Below are 19,740 nucleotides of genomic sequence, written 5' to 3'. Positions count from 1 at the left end.
CGCCCCTGTCTTGGCCTAATCTTGCCCCAAATTCATGTTTTTTGTACGCAGCCCTTTGAGGCTGCCAAGAAAAAGCAGCAAGTTTGGAGCTACCGTAAAGTGCAGCATATGGCCACACTCAGCGGCGTAACTATACCTATGGGGGCCCCATAGCAAAAAATTTTACAGGCCACCCTCTTAGCCTACCACCCCCTGCTCTCGTTCCGTGGTCCCCCCTTGGCCCCCACTCCCTCCTCACTCCCCGACTTACCTGATCCATGGTCGCGCTGTGCAGGGCAGGCACACCCTCTCTCTCAGTCGGCTCCATCTCACTGACTGATGCTGGGAGGAGGCGACTACGCCTTCTCCCAGTATCAGTCAATGGGGAGAGCCGGAGGCGGAGCTGACTGGGAAGACGTGACCACGGAGCACGCACGGGGGGGAGATGCGACCACGGAGCAGGGGGGGCGCGGCCACGGAGCAGGTAAGTGGAGTAGAGGGGAGTGATGGGGGAGTGAGGAGGGTGCAGAGGGAGGGGCCGCGGACAGAGGCCTGGCACCGTAGGTGCAGGGGGAGGACCGGGCCCCACGTTGGTCCGGGCCCCATAGCAGCCGCACCCCCTTCACCCATGGTAGTTACGCCACTGGCCACACTTACTCACGGCTAATTGAGTCGACCCCATACAATACAAAATTTTGAATTCAAAATTTCCAGTATGTAATGTATTCATGTATTTATTTACATAATATTGTACAAACTACAGCACATTTTATAAAAAGATTAAATAAAAGAGTTTCAAAATGTGCAACAAAAAACAAATACAAAAATGACTCTGAAAGCTTCTAATACCAGCACAGATTTACTTTCTGCAAATTACAGACCTGTAAAATGAAGGCTTCTGTGTTGAAAATATATTCAACATAATTAAGTGTTTTTCAGTGTGATATATCTTTGTACTAAAGAGAAACAATTTTCGTCTGCCTGTCCCTATGTAACATGATACTTTGGTGAATTAGGTGGGAATCAAGGCAAGGGTGGCCACATACCACCACCTAGTGAGATGGAATGGGCTAGTTGTTCATGTGATGTCACGCTGTGCATGGATACATGGAAAACAGTGTTTTTGGTAAATGTACATTCTAAAGACCACATTATAAAGTCTATAGTGCACATTACTACAGGAAAAGTGTCATAAGACTCCCACTTTTCTGTGTTATAAGACTTCCACATTCCAACTATCATGGTGTCTGCTTATACACTTACTGGTGTTGCCAAACTGAAGCCGATCTGTTGCCAGAGAGAATATTTTTTGTTTTTATTTAAGGATAAGTATAGATGCAAGAGAGTCAGAGAGTGTCTCTGTTGCATCAGCCTTCCTTATTTACTGTATGCCAGTGCCCCAATGTTTCTAACAGGTCGGAAGCACTGACAGAGAGTAGATAGGACAGTGGTAGGGAAATACAGCTGCCCAATTCATTTATAATACTGGGGGCACTAGAACGTGAACCCTTCCCTGGATGAATGTGTAGTGTGGAGGTTTTTTGTTAGCAAAGTACTTCTTAGAGGTCTCTTACTAAGCAGAGGATTTTCAAAGCCACCATTTGCTGGCAGTTCTGCCAGCGAGATTTAAAGGGCATTAACGTTAAATGAAAAGCCAGACGTGTGTAAATATAGCCTTTAGAGTATAATATTATATCATAATTAAAACAACCTGGTTCCATTTTAATGTTGAAGAATGCATGCAATTTTCCCTAGAAACTGCTCAAACCTGTGAGCTTGTCCTTGTAACTACAGTATATGTCAACTAATTGCCAATGGCATAAGTCATTTTGACATGTCTGTGCTGTGCTCAAATGCATACTTACAAATGCAAATTACAAATGTAATGTTGTAAGTGCCAAAACAAAGATGATTCAGTACAAAAATAGATATGAATATATCTGCAATAAATTATTATTCATTAGATTGTAGAATACAAATATCGGTCATAATATATAAGGTAAACCAATAATAAAGGATATTTATTATGTCGCTGGCACTAATATTTTAGATCATTATAAAATCTCATGTAAAATTAGATGCAATTTCTCTAACTCCTTTGGCTGAATCTTGGCCAGTTTCTTCTTAATATATTGGATCTCCACTTTTCCTGAAGATTTGGCTACAGCCAGTCCCATTAGATTATTGTTCTTTTCTGGTTCACCAAAAAGCGACATACTCAACACGCTGCACAAATTAAGAAGAATAATGAAGTTTGCATCAAATTCTAAAACAAAGTTATACAATCACGTGAAACAGAAACTGTCCCAACTCTAAATCACATCTCAGCAAATAATAAACAATCACCTGGTCTGCACCATTATATGTGCCCTTTGCGGTGCGGAGGAGTACACAGCTAGTTCCATTTCTGAAAAGGACTTATTATTGCACCAGGTTTGAACTGGCATACATTGGATCTCATCCTATACTTTTAATAGGACCCACATTGCACCTTTCTGATGCCCTAGCAGAGAAGTGCATTCCTAGATATGCATCAACAAATGTAAAACAAAACTTCAAAACGCACAAAGTGCCATATGTAATAAAGACAGTCCTGATGTTCACTCACTTTCATGATTAATTTAAGGTATTGATGAGGCTAAACCAAGTATCATTTCAGATTGTAAACCTAAAAGTTTTATTTAAGTAAAGTGATGGTTCTAACTTCTAAAGTGGTAGGATTTTTTGCTGTGATGTTTGCGCTGTTACACTGTGCACCTCTTCAAAAATCAACAGCACAAGTAGGCATGCACTTTGGTAAGTACAGATTGGACACTCTTGGTGCATAGGGGCAAATGGGTACTGCTCTGACTGCACTTCGTAAATGAGGTCCTATTTTGGCACCCAGGACTAAGTGTAACGTGTGGTAATGATGCTTGCTGCATAGTGTTCTCAGCAGAATGGACAAAGTCTTGAATCACATTCAGTTTAAATTAAAACATTTTAATATAGCCTATGGGGAAGCAGGAACTTCATATATCTGCCCCATTTAATAGTAATTTCCAACAGGACCCCACACATCGCCACTAGCATGCAAAAGCAGAGCCTATACACCCCAAAAAAAAAAAAAGACAAGGCAGCGTGTACTTACTGGTCAGGCATAATAGATTCTCTGGCTACTGGCTTTAAATCATTCTGTAACAAATCCCATATGTAGATAGAAGACTCTGCATCCAAAACAAAGAACACAGTTGGTCTTGTCAAGGACCACTGTAATGCAGTAATGGACTGGCCGTTGGTGCTATCATTCCACTGCATTGCTGGGTACTCTGCACTTATTATGTGTAATCGTAAGCAGCCATCCGAGCATCCTGCCTTAATAAAGCAGAACACAACAAATACAAAAAATATTGGATAAACAGCATTTTCATTCTGAAAGACTAGGAAAAGTAAAGATATTCAGCATTTAACTCATATACAGCATATTATATCGGATACCATTAAATAACCCATTATTTGCTGTGCTTTTCAGGGATTGCACAGGCTGATTGTACAGCGAGAATGTATGTTCATACGTGTAGGCATAAAATAACCTACCTATGACAACCACTATGTACTGAAAATACATCTATAAATAGAAAAAACAAAAGTTCTCCCGGTACTTGCTGTTTTCACAGCTCTATACATCTTCCTTAATCATTTCAACACCAATGGATTAATTTAATATGTTCATGCAAGACTCCGGGTCGATTTTCCCTAATTAGCATCACATTGGTTTTCCTAATTTTTATTTATATATACAGAAAACTCAGCAACAATTAAAGCAAAAAACACTAATTCAAGATTATTCCATTAGTAGCTATCGCAATTATTTATACCCACAAAACTTACCACAACTTTCATTTAATAAATTTACTAACAATAAAATGGATTAGAAAAATAGGCATTTAACATATAAAAAATAACATTTAATTTTACACTATAGTATTTTTTTTTTTTTAAAGTACTTTTATCAGACCCAGACAAGCTTTCCCATGCAGTGTATATGATTTTTGACATTAAGGGCCGTTATTGCCGCTAATTGAATACGGTCTTAAGTTTGGATTTTGCTCACACCCACAGCTGTTCTAACACATGCCATTGTAAAATAAACATACAAACAAAAATATTTTCACCTATAGTGTGACCTACACAACCTGATTAATCTGCTACTCCCGGTTTTATGAGGAACTGTATGGATTTCTGGGGCAAGATGACCCATTCCTGTGAGAATCAAAGTTTCAGCTTACCAATGAGGCATAGATAGGTACAGGATAAATGTATAGTAAAAGGACCGTACACCACACCGGAGAAGGTTCAGACTGCATAGTGAGCGGCCAGAGCAGTGGATCGAAGACTACAATACAACAAACCGTGAGATGAAAGAGATAGGGGGAGATGGGAGAAATAGGGACAGATAAGAGGAATAGGAGGAGACAGGAAGAATTGGGGAGATACAGGTGGAATAAGGAAAGAGAGGGGAAATGAATCCTGCATAATAGCTAGTGACCTGGCAAATGACAGATCCAAAGTACTAGTATAATAAACATAACTGATACAAAGAGAAAAAAATCACTACAAACTTGAAGGTATAAAATGTGGCCAATATAAAGTGGCATTAAACATGTCTCTGGTGAAAGAAATGAGAATAAGTCCAATAAAACCCCATAAACAAATGGTGGAGTTTTTAAACAATGTATGTTGTTGGTGGCTGACAGTTCTTTAATGGGAAAGTCTTTATTTTTGTTTTAAATGTATTTGACTGTCCTTAAACTTAACTTCATTGATATTTTGCTGTTTGGTGCACATACACTGTATTTTTAACACTACATTAGAAGCACATTGTAATGTACATATTATTCTATGTACGTTTATTCTTTTATCAGACACCTTTCAAATGAACCTAATTAAATTAGTTACCAAAAATGCAGGTTCTCCAAATGGTGAGAAATCAATGGCAGTGACCTGCGATGGTCTCAGCTTGCTGTGCATAGATGTATATTGCATTGGTGGCTCTATTAATCCATATCGTGTTCCGTGAGCTACTATTCCCTATTGAAAAATGTAAAATTAAGAGAATATCAGATGCAAAAATTCAAATGATAAATCTGTATGATTTAGTTAAAAGCTGAAAATCATGGTGTAGTATATTTGTATTATACAACCCCATATATATTAAGATAAGAATCCATCTTGGAGACACTGCTAATTATTGGTTGGGAGCTGGAGCTGGAGCTTGGCACTTAAACTGCTAACTTCATTCTTTGAATGCTAAAACTCTTTCTCAAACCAACCCCTCCTGTTTCTAAATTACAAAGTTGAAAAGCATGGGTTAAACAAAGAATACAAGGAAAACAATACATTCCAATAAAAAACGTATTTCATACTGAATGAAAGTGTAAGAATACAGTGTCCTCAGATCCAGAGAGACAGGTTTAACAGTACTGGAAGTCAGTGGTTCCCAAACTGTGCACCGTGGCACCCTGGGGTGCCTCGGGACCCTTGCAGGGGTGCCTCAGGAAGGTGGTCCAGCACCATATCAAATTCTTTATGGTCAATGTAACATAAATATGTGGACAAATGGAAGCGCAAACCTGTCCTACACCACATAACTGAATATAAGGATGACAGGTAAGCACAATTTACTTAACTTTACTACATTTTTTCTGAATTTCTCAATAACAAACATTTGGCTTAGGGGTGCTGTGAAAACAATGCTGATACTCTAGGGCGCCATGATTCAAAAAAGTTTGGGAACCACTGCTGCAAGTACCAAAACTTCTCTCATCTATCTTCCAATGTGGGGGACACTGCAGAGGCAGATGCCAACTGGTACTAACTATTTTGCTAAGCATGTCAGAGTAACAAGTCCTTCTTTACCAATCTGAAGCCACAGGGATCACAGGAACCTCTTCCTTTTTGTTAGTTTATAAGGGAGCATTGGAATCAGAGCAAAGTCGTAGATAAATATAACATCCACAAGAGATGTCAACTGGTCTCTGGGGCACCTTGTCTTTATGTCAGGAGCATTAGAATAATCTCCAGTGGACCCAATGTTCCACCCAGCATACTTCCGGAAGCAGAGACCTTTCTCCTTAAGAAGCGCTGGTCATAAAATGGCAAAAAAAATGTTCCCCACTCATCTGGACGGAATTCTTTCCTCTGTGAGTAGGGTCAGAGCAGTGACACAGCTCCACTAGGCATAGCTCAGGTCCATTATTGAATACAGTGGGTGAATTAAATAAAAGCAAATAAGGGTGTCCCCCAGTATTTTAGAAGGGGCAAGAGATAGAGACCCAAATGAGCCTATTCCCACTGATTTTACAGCTGTCTCCCACTGTGATCTAAACAGAGACTGCTGCAGCACTTCTAGTTGAAATTTAAATAAAGTAAAATAAAAAACCCTAAGTACAGGTGTACTGTAGCTCCACAGAAACCACACACACCTTCGGCACTTACTTAAAACGGAGGAGGAATTGATGAAGTTAACCTTTTAAGTGCTCAGATCTCACACTATGAACACATCCCAATGGTCTGAATGTTCTCCAGATAAGATGGAGAAAGATGTACAGATGTGTCCACATACATCTTACTTCCTTGTGCGTTAAACAGCTCTTCTAGTTGTGCCATGCTGTGGGGTGACTCGATAGCGTTGAGCGTCTTTTTGTGCAACTTTTTACCGTCAAATGCGTATTATTGGGACAGTGATGCAAATAGAACGCACAAGCAGCTTCCGCTGATTAAAATGATATGCGGCATGCCTATATTGTGTGTGTGACTGCGAGTGTATCTGCAAACTAAATGCTACGTTACAGTGTCAAAGCTGAGTTTAGCATGCAGATACACCCGCAGAGGCACACAGAATATAGGCATGCAGCATATCATTTTAATCTGCAGAAGTTGCTTGTGCATCATATTCACATTGCTTTGCGAACAAGATGCATTTGAAGGTAAAATGTTGCACGACACTAGAGTTGTATGGCGCTCACACGTTACGTTTAACGTGACTTGTATCGCCCCGAGGTATGATGTATGTGGGCACAGCTGTAGTACTGTGAATGTAAGCATGTGTAATAAGATTAGGAATATATTTGGCAGTCTTCTGCATATGTGAAAACCCCATTTCCCTTTAGTTAATATGGAATATTGAGAACATTTGTATATCTTAATGTACGTTTAACTTACAATATCTGTTCCAATGACAAAGTGATTTAGGTCCTGTGGGAGAAATTTTATATTGAAGGTTTGAGGGATTCCAAGAGTTAGGATATCTTTGTGAAAAAACCTACGAAACAAAGTTATTGACATTCTCAGATCACAAACTCGAGTAGCAGAAAAAAACGAATGTTTAAAGAAAATTAACAGAGGAAAGGAACATAAATATAGATGATCCATGAAAGCGCCAGGTTTAAGGGCAAGTAATACCACTATTTGCCATTATATAAAAGGTTGTGTATTATGGGCATGAATGATCTACCTTAAATAACACACGTTCATATTTACTTAACAACAGTGGGGTTGATGCAGAGTTGAACACAAGTCACCAGTAATTACAACCACATTGTGTGTATATAACTAAAAGCAGATTCTCGCCTGTATGCTGAATGTATGCCTCTGTAAGACCGCATCTACATACCCGTACGTTTGATAACATAGCTATCCTCATTATCATTAAGACTGTAGTTCAGTCTACACAGCCCCCAACAAGTACTCACTAAACTTTGGCTACGTGCAATTGCAACTAAGCCACACAGTTACTCCTCTTTAGCCGCAAGTGAAGATGCAACCTAGAATCGTAAGAAGATGCATATGTCCGACTCGAGAGCATTTATAGTTCTAAAAGCCACAAGATAGACTTGCATGCAACTTTACATTGGCCCCTGTTTGTCCATCCTGTGTTGTCTTTCATCTCTCTACAACTAGTTACAATGTCCTTCTCTATATTATAGTATTTTCAACCAACAGTAGCTTGGAGACTGTCTCTGTAGAAAATAATATGTGCATTGATTGATTTATGCACAGAGGCAGACCAGTCATGTCACAGAAATGTCAACTTTGTGACCTATATGAGGACTTATTACGACACTGCAAAAAATTTAAAATGTGGCTATTCTCTCAACAGGACCATTCTGGCAAAGTTGGCATTTCCAATTTTGGGATTTAGTGATCCCCTTACCAGCCTTTGTGAACAAAGAAATGCAGATGTGTCCACATCAATCCATCCTCCTTGCACTACAAGTCGTGTTACAAATAACGCACGAGTGCCGTGTGACTCGGAAGCACCGAGCGTCTATACGTGCAAGTTTTTCCACTTCAAATATGTCTTATTTGCAAAGCAATGCAAATAGGACACAAAAGCAGCATCTGCTGATTAAAATGATATGCGGCGTGCCTATATTCTGTGTGCAGCTGTGGGTGTATCTTCATGCGAAACGCTACATTACAGTGACAGCGGCTGTGACACTGCAACGTAGCGTTTCACATGCAGCTACACCCACATTTGCACACAGAATATAAGCATGCTGCATACCATTTTAGTCAGCAGAAGTTGCTTGTGTATTCTATTTGCACTGCTGTGCGAATAAAACGCATATAAAGGTAAAAAAGTTGCATGAAAAGACGCTTAGTGCTACTGTCACGCCACGGCAAGGCGCGACTAGATGGGCTGTTTAACATGCAAGGAAACTAGATGTATGTGGACATATCTGTAATGAAGTTGTCCGCTTCTGCATCCCTTATGGGTCTATGTTAATGTTATATATTATCTGCAGGAACATATATAAACATTGGCGCAGAAGGAAAAGATTGATGTAGTCCATTGCAATCAACAGATGGTTGCTTTCATTTTAGAAACTACACTAGTTAAAACAATAGATTACATCTGATTGATTTCTATGGACAACAGCCTCCTTATCTTTGGCACCAGTTTATAAATATACCCCAGCAATCATTTAGCAACGTCATAGTCATAATTCAGATTTGTATCTATAACTCTTTGTAATGTACAACCAAAGCTTGTTGGTTTCTTTATATAGCATGTGGAGCAGTTACTAGGTGATTCGTCTGTCAATGCAAAAGTCACTGGGGTTACTATGAATGAGCTTGTATTTAGGATCCGGACAATAACAGACACCAGGGATGCCCACGTTTTCCACTTAGAGATGATGCCTCAATGCTCTGACATGTGCAGCAGCTTGCAAAGAGATTACATCCTGGAGGAGAGTTTCAAAATTATTGATAGGTTTCTATCCACACTCTCAAGCCTTGCAATTCAATTGTCTCTCTACTAAAGATATGTCCAAATACATCTTTCCTCCGTGTGCTAAAAGTCACGTTAAACATAACACGTGAGCGCCGCGTGACTTGGTAGAGCTGAGCGTCTATGTGTGCCAGTGTTTCCCTTCAAATATGTATTATTCGCACAGCAATGCAAATAGGATGCACAAGCAGCATCTGCTGATTAAAATGATATGCAGCATGCCTATGCTCTGTGTGCAACTGTGGGTGTATCGGCATGCGAAATGCTACGTTACAGTGTCAGCGGCTGTGACACTGTAACGTAGCATTTGGCATGCAAATGTAACTGCAATCACACACAGAATACAGTATAGGCATGCCGCATATAATTTTAATCAGCAAAAGCAGCTTGCATCCATTGGCATCACTGTGCAAATAAGACGCATTTCAAGGTAAAAAGTTGCACGAAACGACGTTCGGCACAAACGAGTCGTGACTAGAAGGGTTGTTTAACGCGCAAGGAAGTAAGATGTATGTGGACACATCTGTATGATGGGTAAAATGAAGTGGGTGACTATTAGCAGTTCATAAGTTCGTCCCAGACGCAAGTTATAATTTGGTGCCCCCCCGTCACAGCCGCTGACACTGTCATTTAGCAATTCGTATGCAGACAGGCTACACATAGACCAAGGCAGCAGCTGATAGTCTGACATGGAGCTCTCCATTAGTGTATATATACACACACTACGGCGCATGTGTGGCTAATACATATAATAACCAATAAAAATGATTAGCTGATATATAGCTGGTATAAAAATAGAAATAGAGTCGTGTGAAAATCTTCATAAATTAAACAATTTAATAAACATCATAGACATAATGACATATAAATGGATTGAATATAGTTATATATTCAATTACATAAAATGTATATAGGTAAAAAGTGTAGTATAGGAGATATGAATCAGAGGTATGTCGCTCACATTGATATTCAATCATATGCTGAAGTAGAAAAAGTCTCCTGTATATTTACCAGTACCACTCTCAAATGTGATGTGCAGGTGATGTCCCAAGTATATAAAGTTCTCTGCAACCTGTGCAGTTCTTGTGAGCTTGTATGAAAAAGGGATTTCAGAAGCACAGTATCACTCCAAGTGCAGACAGTGTGGATGATGTCCAAGTGGGTTAATAATATCCTGCAGCTTGTGCAGTCCCTTAGTCTTGGTCTCTAATGTCCCAAGTGGGAACAAGAGTGTCCAGGTGACACTGTTTGTGGTCTGTAATGCTCTGTATCCCGTTACTGCAGATGGCACACCAGTGGGAATGTGGTGGTCTTTTCCAATATGGATATAACTGGTCAGCAAGCAGGAAAATCCAATGATCAATGTGTGGAAACCTCTATTTTCAGCCTGACGCGTTTCCCTGTACCTGACAGCTTTATCAGAGGCAATGAATAGTCTACACCAAGTTTTTGCTTATAAATACCCTTTTCAATTAGGTGGAAGTATTTCACCTGAGAAACCAATTTAATACAATGTTATATAACCACAATAAAATAAAAAGAAAGAAGATTCACACGACTCTATTAAATCCTACCTTAATCAGAGCCAAAAGCTGGATCAAAATTAATCCACCATTACGTTATTTCCTTTATTGTTAAATATTACCATTTTCTAATCAGCGATCACGTGAGCGGAGATCCCGTATATCCTCCCCTCACGTGATTTTATCTCAATACACATGATCGGAGTTCCCGATACATCCGGACGTCACCAAATCACGTGACATTGTGTTCTCCCATCAGAGTCATGTGAGCGGGTATCCCCGACGTCACTCTCCCACGTGGCACCGTCTCGATGTGTAACCACGTGAGCCAGAGCTCCCAGAGAACCATTACGTTCTCTCACAGAAAATCACATGGGCAGGAATCCCAAGCGTCAATCCCCCACGTGATTATACTTGATATTAAACCGCGCTAGTGGAATCCCAATGGTTTATACGTCATGCCCTCACGTGACACTTTCTCATAGAGTAACCGCATGAGGGAAGATCCTAATATTTCTAAATATCATAAATTTATATCATAAACCTAGACATTAGTGAAAACTGCAATCTATCATATCATTGAATGGTAATTGGACCTAAACAATCCCCCAAATTGGAATAATACTTTAATCCATGCACAAAATAAATAAAATAAAAATAATAATAATAATAATAAATAATAATAATAATTAAAAGTAATACATACTAATAACATTAAATAATAATAAAAATAAAAATAAATATAATAATAAAAAACATATATCTTAAACAGCGGATACTTAAATGTTTACCACTAGTATTACAGTTTCTTAATAATCTGTACACATTATCTAATGTTTTATACCAAACTTATATCCACCCTATAACATATGTTGTCCCACCAGAGGGTAACTTATATTAATTTACCTCCATTCTCATTACATAAAATATCTCTTATGAACATCCAAATCTACATTATTATATACTATATAAATCTCTGATTTCTTTTTAATTGAAGGAACCTAATTATTGCTAGCATATCCCATATACATAACAAACACCAAAAAATAATGACTCACGTTTTGCAATCATTGTTCAATTGCATCCCAATAAATAACATAATAAGTTTTCTTTGAGTGTAGCACCGTAAAAACCTGTTCAGCAACAATATGACCGCACAGTCACTACAATTACTACCTAGGAAGTATATATTTTTCAAAGGATGCAATTTAGTTCGATTCGAGCTCTCCATTAGTGTATGGTGACTTCTCTTGGAAGGGGTGCCATGTATTGGGTGCCCGTGACGGTACACTCCGGGTACATAGTTACAACCCTAAGTGGGGTGAATATGTTGTGGACAATGGAGGAGGTGCCCCTTCAGAGCTGGAGCCTGGCGGCAGGCGCCTCCGTTGTCTCCCATAGTTCTGCCCCTGACTGATAGACCTCTTTCCAGCTGTCTTATACAGTTTAACTCATTCTCACGCAGGTCTGAATGTGCCGCATACAGCAAAGTATCAGCAAAATGCGCATGTATCTCAACTGACAAAAGCAACTCAGAGCCGCTATGAATGATAAGGAATTTAAAACATCTTAGTTGATTTCTCATTGACAGCTGAATGCGTGTCACTGGGTCAACTGGGCAGCAATGAGTTGTTCGAACGTAAGAGAAACATCCCATCGGCATATCATGCGCGTGTAGTCAGAGTTGGGACCTATTCTATTGTACATGTGTAGAATGCACATCATTTTCAGTATTATCTTCTGCACCAAGCATGGGGTGGGTTTAAGTGCAGTTACTAGCGACGATGGCTACTCTTGCTTACGACTACAGGCAGGTGTTTGCATAGGACTTCAGATCGCCAGAGGCTTTGGATTTGTGACAGCATTACATGCGACAGAATCAGGCCCACTGTCTATTCATTGGTTCCATCTAGAATTTTGTTTTAATATTAGAAATCCCACAACCACACAAACTATTCCCTGACCATAAATATGTCTGGATAGTTGGCCTAGAAAATGGGATCTAAGCAAGCCTGATAGATTTGGGAAATTGGTTATACTTACTAAAGTGCGGGTTTTTAGGGGTGGAAATGTTGTCCATAGCAACCAATCAGATTCTAGCTATTATCTTCTATAAGGTGCTAATTAAATGTTAAGTAGAATCTGATTGGTTGCTATAGGCAACATCTCCACTTCAGTAAATATACCCCCTATTGTATATTCACCAAGATGAGTAGAGGGAAGTAAATCCATTAATATATATTTTTTTTAAATCTGAGACCCTTCAACAATTGTTTAAAGTAGAGTGCACTTACTTGTCACTTAAATGTATGGAGGAACTATGTACCAACTTCACCTTGCCCCCTGGGATTAAACCTGGAAAATATTTTAATATCATGTAATTTATTTGCTAAATAGACAATAAATTAGAAAAAATACATAAGCGAGCACTTATATTTTGGACTCTGTAATCAGAAACACAGGTACATATAAAAAAAATAACAAAAGGGAAAAAAAGAGACAATAAAAAAAAACATAGTACTGTGCAAAACTTTTAGGCAGGTGTGGATAAAATGCTGCAAAGTAAGAATGCTTTCAAAAATATACCATGCTTCACTGTTGCCTGCAGACACTGTACAACTCTCCAGCCCTTCGGCGAACAAACTGTCTTCTGTACCTGGGTCGCACTGGTTTCTGCTAGTTCTGAGCTGATGGCACAGCTGGACATCTTCTGATTTTGAAGGGAAGCATGATGTGTCTTTCATCTGATGTGTGATGTACTAAGTTTCCTTGGCCAACCAATGCACCTATGGTCCTCAACGTTGCCATTTTCTTTGTGCTTCTTCAAAAGAGCTTGAACAGCACAACTTGAAACCCCAGTCTGCATTGAAATCTTTGCCTGGGATAGACCTTGCTGATGCAGTATAACTACCTAGTTCCATGGTGTATAACCTGTGACATGAAATGGTCTACCACAGCCATACCAGTTTGGCTGTTCCTCATCCAGTTTAAAGCCTCCTACACAACTGTTTGGTATGATTGGTTAATCATACACCTGACTATAATCCTACAAAATCCCTGACTTTGTGCAAATGTACCTAGAAGAACTGATGCTGTTTTGAAGGCATCGGGTGGTCACACCAAATATTGATTTGATTTAGATTTTTCTTATATTCATTGACTTTGCATTTTGTTAATTGCTAAAAATAAACTATTAACATTTCTATTTTTTTTTTTTAAAGCATTCTCACTTTGCAGCATTTTTTCCACACCAGCCTAAAATGTTTGCACGGTACTGTACTTCTGTGATCAGTGATGAGCCACCTGTGGTCCCGACACATTTAGTGTTCATAAGACCTCTGCTTTCTTTTCTTAGTATTATTACTAGCGTTCATTTTCATAGTGCCACCATTTTACACACAAAAAAAATGTAGCAACCAGAAAAAACCCACAAAACACGAGAAGAACTTTTTTTTGTTGCTTGCTGTAATATATACAGATAAAAGCAGTTTTGAACTGTAGAGTCAACACACAGACTATCAAGCACATCTGTGTTTACATCAAAAACTTACCCAAGTCACTTTGGGAGCCTGCTAGGTCAACCTTTCTCAGTTCTACCACTACCTGAAATGACAAAAACCCATTTAAGACCTATGAAAATGAATACTAATTTGATTTCAGCACCAAGGGCCTGATTCTGTGCTGGGAGTAAAGAAAAAAAGAGCAAGTAACTTTGACCTTGGTAAAACCCTGCTGCACTGAGGGGTAGATTTAAAATGTGCAGAGAGATTTGGATTTGGGAGGGGGGTGTCCAAACTTAATCTAAATTGCTGTGTAAAAATAAAGCCTTCGAGCATTTGTGGGTTACAAGCAAAAGCAGCCACAGATTACCTGGCATGCAAAAAATAAATAATACCACTTTCCCACCAAGGTCCCGGGTCTGACCACTTTTCCACTGCAGCAGTGATTCGGGTTATTCCCGGATCGGTGCCATTTACACTGTACACTGGTGCAGTGCTGGCATTTGGAGATGACATAATCTCCTTGCGCCAGAATGCAGCTCTCCCCGTGCTGTGAACACGACCCTGGTTAACAGTTTACACTGCAGCTCACCCAGGTCTTTCCAGTGTAAAACCCTACTAGGTACCCAGGAAGGATTCCCGGGTGGAGCCGTTTCCACTGACAAAAGTCCCAGGTTGTTGCGGGATCATGTGCGATAACCTGGTATTTTTAAGTCAGTGGAAAAAGGGTATAAATGTATTTGCACCCCTTGCATTGCAAGATGCTTTGTCCAGTTTTTTTTTTTATTTTAATCCCAACCCAAAATCAGACCCCAAATCTTGAAAATTCAATAAATGATTGTTTATGTCTAGAAACCATTGAAAAAAAGATATCTGGTGTATTTTACCAGTTCTTATAAATCTTCACTGTACAACAAGTTCCCATATACATAAATGTACATAGGAAAAGTCTTGTTTTTTTTAATGCACATGCATCTAAGTTGCAGTGCGCATGTGACCCCATTGTGTTCGTACAGAGTTGCAGTAGCTATTTCAGATGCACACAAGTAAAACAGGGTTGCCTACCTTTAACATTCTCTTCCCGGGAGAAGCCCGGCTAAGAGATGCAGCAGGGGGCCGACGGGGGCGGGGCTTGACGATTCGCGCCATTAAGCCCCGCCCCCTCGCATTAAAATTGCCGCGATTGGGCACAATTTACATAGGGGGCGGGGCCAAATGCTGTGATTCATGCAGAATCACAGCTTAAGCCCCGCCCCCTTCACGGAGACCCGCGATTGCCGCGGGTATTCTCCTAATTCTGCCCACTTCACTAGGAAGTGGGCAGAATGCGGGAGAAATGCCTACCCTTCCGAGGGTGCGGGGGGTTACCCGAAAAATCGGGAGCCTCCCACGAAAACCGGGAGGGTCGGCATGTATGAAGTGAAAGTGTAGTGAAAATGTATTGGGTGTTCCTGGGCGGTGACTGCAAGGTGGCTAATCAGATGCACAGAGATGGTCCTTCTTATTGGTGTGCTATGGGAGTGTCGTGGGTGTGACGCTGAAGTGTTTGCATACACGCTCACATTGGAGGCCATACTAAGATGGAAAACCTGCACTGCACATAGGGCAGGTGCAGGTTTTGATGGTGCGACACACGGATGTACACAAGTAAAGGGCTAGTAAAAGACGCCCACATAGATGCTGCTGCATACAGCTCGTAATCAGGCAATCCGTGGCACCGCACAAGATGTACAAGTAATCCAAAAAATTCCAGATATCCCAAAAGATATCCACATTGATGGATGGAAAACCGTCTCCATTATTTCACATTTCTGGTAATCAATCATCCAACTAGTTGATACAGATGTAAGCTCCAAAGATGGTGTCTCCTCCAAAATAGAACCTGAAGTCCCCAATTCCTGGCGAATAAATACCCTTTTTAATTTTTTTTTTTAACAGAACTGCAGTGAGAATCCAAGCGAAGACTTTATGCTTCATATAAGGTCTTTTTTTTTTTTCTTTCAAACATACCCAAAAAATAAGATGGCCACTTTCATCCAGTGATGCCACTTGAAATGACAAACCTGACATTTCTGCAAAACAAAAAGACAGAAGGCTATATACAAATATACAAATTGTACAGTGAAAATGAAAAATTTGCACGAATGAAGAATGAGGACAAAAACCAGAAAGATTGAATAGAAAAAAAAGCTGTTTCTTAATACTCCGTTATGAACTATTTGTTTTTTCCCCAACAAGTAGATCTAGTAAAATAACACACAATGCATCAGTCCTCCATACACAAGAGCAGAGTCCTACAGGTATTTTAGAACTATCATTTTCTGCCCAGGAAAATGTTGTGTTCCAGAGTGACAATAGGCTCAGCGTATCATGAAAGTGAATAAGAAACATAAGGTGCATACAGTGTTGGAATACAATACCAACTCCTATGCTATGTACTGTGTATAAAAACAAAACCACCTCATTCATTTTAGTAACATCATTTAAAGGTGAAGCCTCAATATGACTTCCACAGGCTGCGAAAACAGGTGCCATTACTTATCAAACCATATCCAGTCATTCATAAGCAGCTAACTAAAAGGGAACAAAGTACAAAATAGCATAAAGACTTGGAGTTACGTGTTCGCTCACATTTCCCAACGACAATACAGTGTTATTAGCCATAAGACTGAGCACTGGGGGAGATGCAGTGATGGAGATTGTGTAAGTCCTTACAGCGCCAAAGTTTTCTGGGCAGAAAATCATGGAGTGCTAAAATACTTGTCTGATGTTGCCCTTTATGAATATAGCAGACTGAGTGCTTATGCATACATTAAATGACTGTGGACTATCCAATGTACCCAAGTCAAGGTACACATTCACTAGAAGACAGGCAAAAGACTGGACGATTACGACATTGTAATCGTGCAGTCGTTTGTTAGTCTGTGATGTGCATACACTGGACCAGCAGTCGTTTAGTGTAGGCACATCATCATCTGCAAACATGCTGAGCCTCATGTTATCGTCAGGTTGTCTAGTATGTTTGCCCGATGATAGATGTCTAAATGACCAGCAGGAGCGCGCATCGCTAGTCGTTTTAGACATCTTTCTTAACGATTTTCAAACAATTTGCGAATGATTATTGAACGATTGAATGATTTCGTAATCGTTCAATTTAATCATCTAGTGGATGTGTGCCTTAAATGAGATAAGGTACCATAAATAACAGAATATATACATTTTCCAGCAGGACGTCTGTAATTTTTACCTACAAAAGCGAAATGTTGTATAAAATATTTAATTTCACAATAAATACTTACATTTCAAGATTTAAAAAAAACAAAAAAACAAAAAAAAAAAGCTCACCAAGCACATCCGCAACACTGCTAATTGTGCCCATGGGAGAAGGCAGAACCCCCCCCCTTCTGCATTACACAACGCCATTTGGCACATATCACTAGGGACCTGCATGAATGCTCACACAAGTATACTAGAATCTGGTGTCCCAGAACTTATCATGAGGCTCACACCTGACACTATATAGCTCTTCGCTATTGGTGGCATTTGCCAACAGTTACCCTCCCCTTCTTTTTCCCTTACTAATGCTGGTTACACACTGGCCAACATATCGGCCCTTGAACGGCGGATTTATTGTGTGTGTGCGTCGGCCAGTGTGCACAGACATATCGCGTTGGCTGTAAAGCACAGTTGATACCTAATATAACTGCAGATATATTGGTGCATCGTACTGTATGACTGGGACGACCGCTGATACACACATTTAAATGCCCGCCCATTTGTGACATCAGTCACGATACAGACAAACTGATTACTACCCAAGAAAAGGATATAGATTTTACCAAAAATGAACAAAAAAAAGTTTGTAAAAAAATATATATATTTTTTTTAACTACTACTTAGTTGTAGTATGTGAAAGCGCCTTCTGCCCAAATCAGTATATCATTAAATGATACACATTTAAGGTAGAGAGCAGAGTAAGCCATATGTTTTACAGCCCTGAATGAATTTATTTCCAGATAACATTATTTGTAGTCATTAAAAACCTCAATCATCACATGTACCTTCATGAGAGGACAGAGAAGAGATCTCATGATCCTTTGCCTCTGCACTTGGGACAGGTTCTATGGCTTTTACTGGGAGAGTGTGACTCACTTGAGTGAAAACGCCATCTGCAATTAACACAAATATATCTATAAACATCAAACCACATTGCTGCACTCAGAAACAATTTACTAATGACGTGCATTTATCTGGAAAGATTAGCATGGTTATGACCAAGGACACTCTGCGATTCCAAAAACAATTTTGTCAACAGTAGCAATTTTGTAACAGTGGAGAAGAACAGGGTACAAGCAGAAGAGTACTAGATGTATCCTCACCCCTATGTCTGGAGTAGACTGGGCATATGGCAGAGCCTGCATCCATATCAGCAATGGCAGAACCCAACTTTTCCCTACATGGAGGGAGTATTCTGTGAGAAGGGTATGACAGGGTTTCCGCTGATCAATACTTAATAATTGATCGTGGACTGCAACATTAAGTAACTAAAGTCACTACAGGATTTATAAGGCAACAAGACCTGGGAAATGCAAGGGTCTGAAGGATTACATACTAAACCAGACAAATGGGTGAGGTATGTTAGGTCGACATTTTGAATGTTGACATTCAGAATGATAACAATGCCAGCATGTCAACACTGGGAATGTCAACAATCGCCATGTCGACAATACAATTTTACATTCACTGTGAATATAAGCCAAAACCTACCCTAACTGCAGTCTAACCCTAACTTTGGATGTCGACATTTACAATGTCGACATTCAGTATGTTGATATTCTGTCCGTGTTGACATTCAGAATGTCAACATTATGACTGCATACCAGACAAATTCTAAGTAGCTTGATCAATATGGTCATTTATAATTTTGCCCTCAGTTTATGTGAAGAATATGCATATTCAAATACTGATTCCTGAACAAATACAGGTTGAGCCTCCAATATCCAAATATTCCAAAATATGGATTATTCCGAAATACGGATTTTTTTTGGCATGACTGAGAATATGAAACCTTTGATTTTTGATGGCTCAATGTACACAAACTTTGTCCAAGGCACAAATTATTGAAAATATTGTATAAAATCACCTTTAGGCTGTGTGTATAAGGTGTATATTAAACATAACTGAATTTTAAGTATGTACACAAACTTTATTTGAGCCACAAAATTATTGAAAATATTGTATAATATTACCTACAGGCTGTGTGTATATGGTGTATATAATACATAAATGCTTTCTGTGTGTATATTGGGCCCCATTCCCATGATATTTCATTATTATATGCAAATATTCCAAAATATGGAATATTCCAATATCCAAAATACCCCTGGTCCCAAGCATTTTGGATATCGGAGACTCAACCTGTACAATAATATGACAAGACCTGGTGAGAAACTGAACCAGA

General features: G+C 39.5%; 1 protein-coding gene across 2 annotated transcripts in view; it reads right to left on the bottom strand.

Annotated features, from left to right (window-relative positions):
* Positions 1 to 735: 735 nt before the first annotated feature.
* Positions 736 to 19,740, bottom strand: part of DYNC2I1 (dynein 2 intermediate chain 1) — a 67,461-nt gene continuing 48,456 nt past the window's right edge. The window contains exons 16-23 of one of the 2 annotated variants that reach the window (XM_088445433.1): positions 18,341 to 18,448; positions 16,290 to 16,351; positions 14,331 to 14,382; positions 13,074 to 13,134; positions 7,183 to 7,282; positions 4,918 to 5,049; positions 3,110 to 3,333; positions 736 to 2,205 (exon numbers count right to left, since the gene is read on the bottom strand). In XM_088445433.1, the coding sequence (XP_088301559.1) occupies positions 2,034 to 2,205; positions 3,110 to 3,333; positions 4,918 to 5,049; positions 7,183 to 7,282; positions 13,074 to 13,134; positions 14,331 to 14,382; positions 16,290 to 16,351; positions 18,341 to 18,448 (911 nt within the window). In that variant the 3' untranslated portion in view covers positions 736 to 2,033. Of the gene's footprint in view, positions 2,206 to 3,109; positions 3,334 to 4,917; positions 5,050 to 7,182; positions 7,283 to 13,073; positions 13,135 to 14,330; positions 14,383 to 16,289; positions 16,352 to 18,340; positions 18,449 to 19,740 lie in introns of those variants that run through there. The other variant, XM_088445434.1, reaches the window with a different exon arrangement.

The sequence above is a fragment of the Taudactylus pleione genome, unplaced genomic scaffold (genome assembly GCF_031769625.1).
Source record: "Taudactylus pleione unplaced genomic scaffold, aTauple2 ptg000380l, whole genome shotgun sequence".
Taxonomy (NCBI): Eukaryota; Metazoa; Chordata; class Amphibia; order Anura; family Myobatrachidae; genus Taudactylus; species Taudactylus pleione.
The sequence above is the reverse complement of the archived record's forward strand: the minus strand, read 5'-3'. Positions and strand labels throughout refer to the sequence as shown.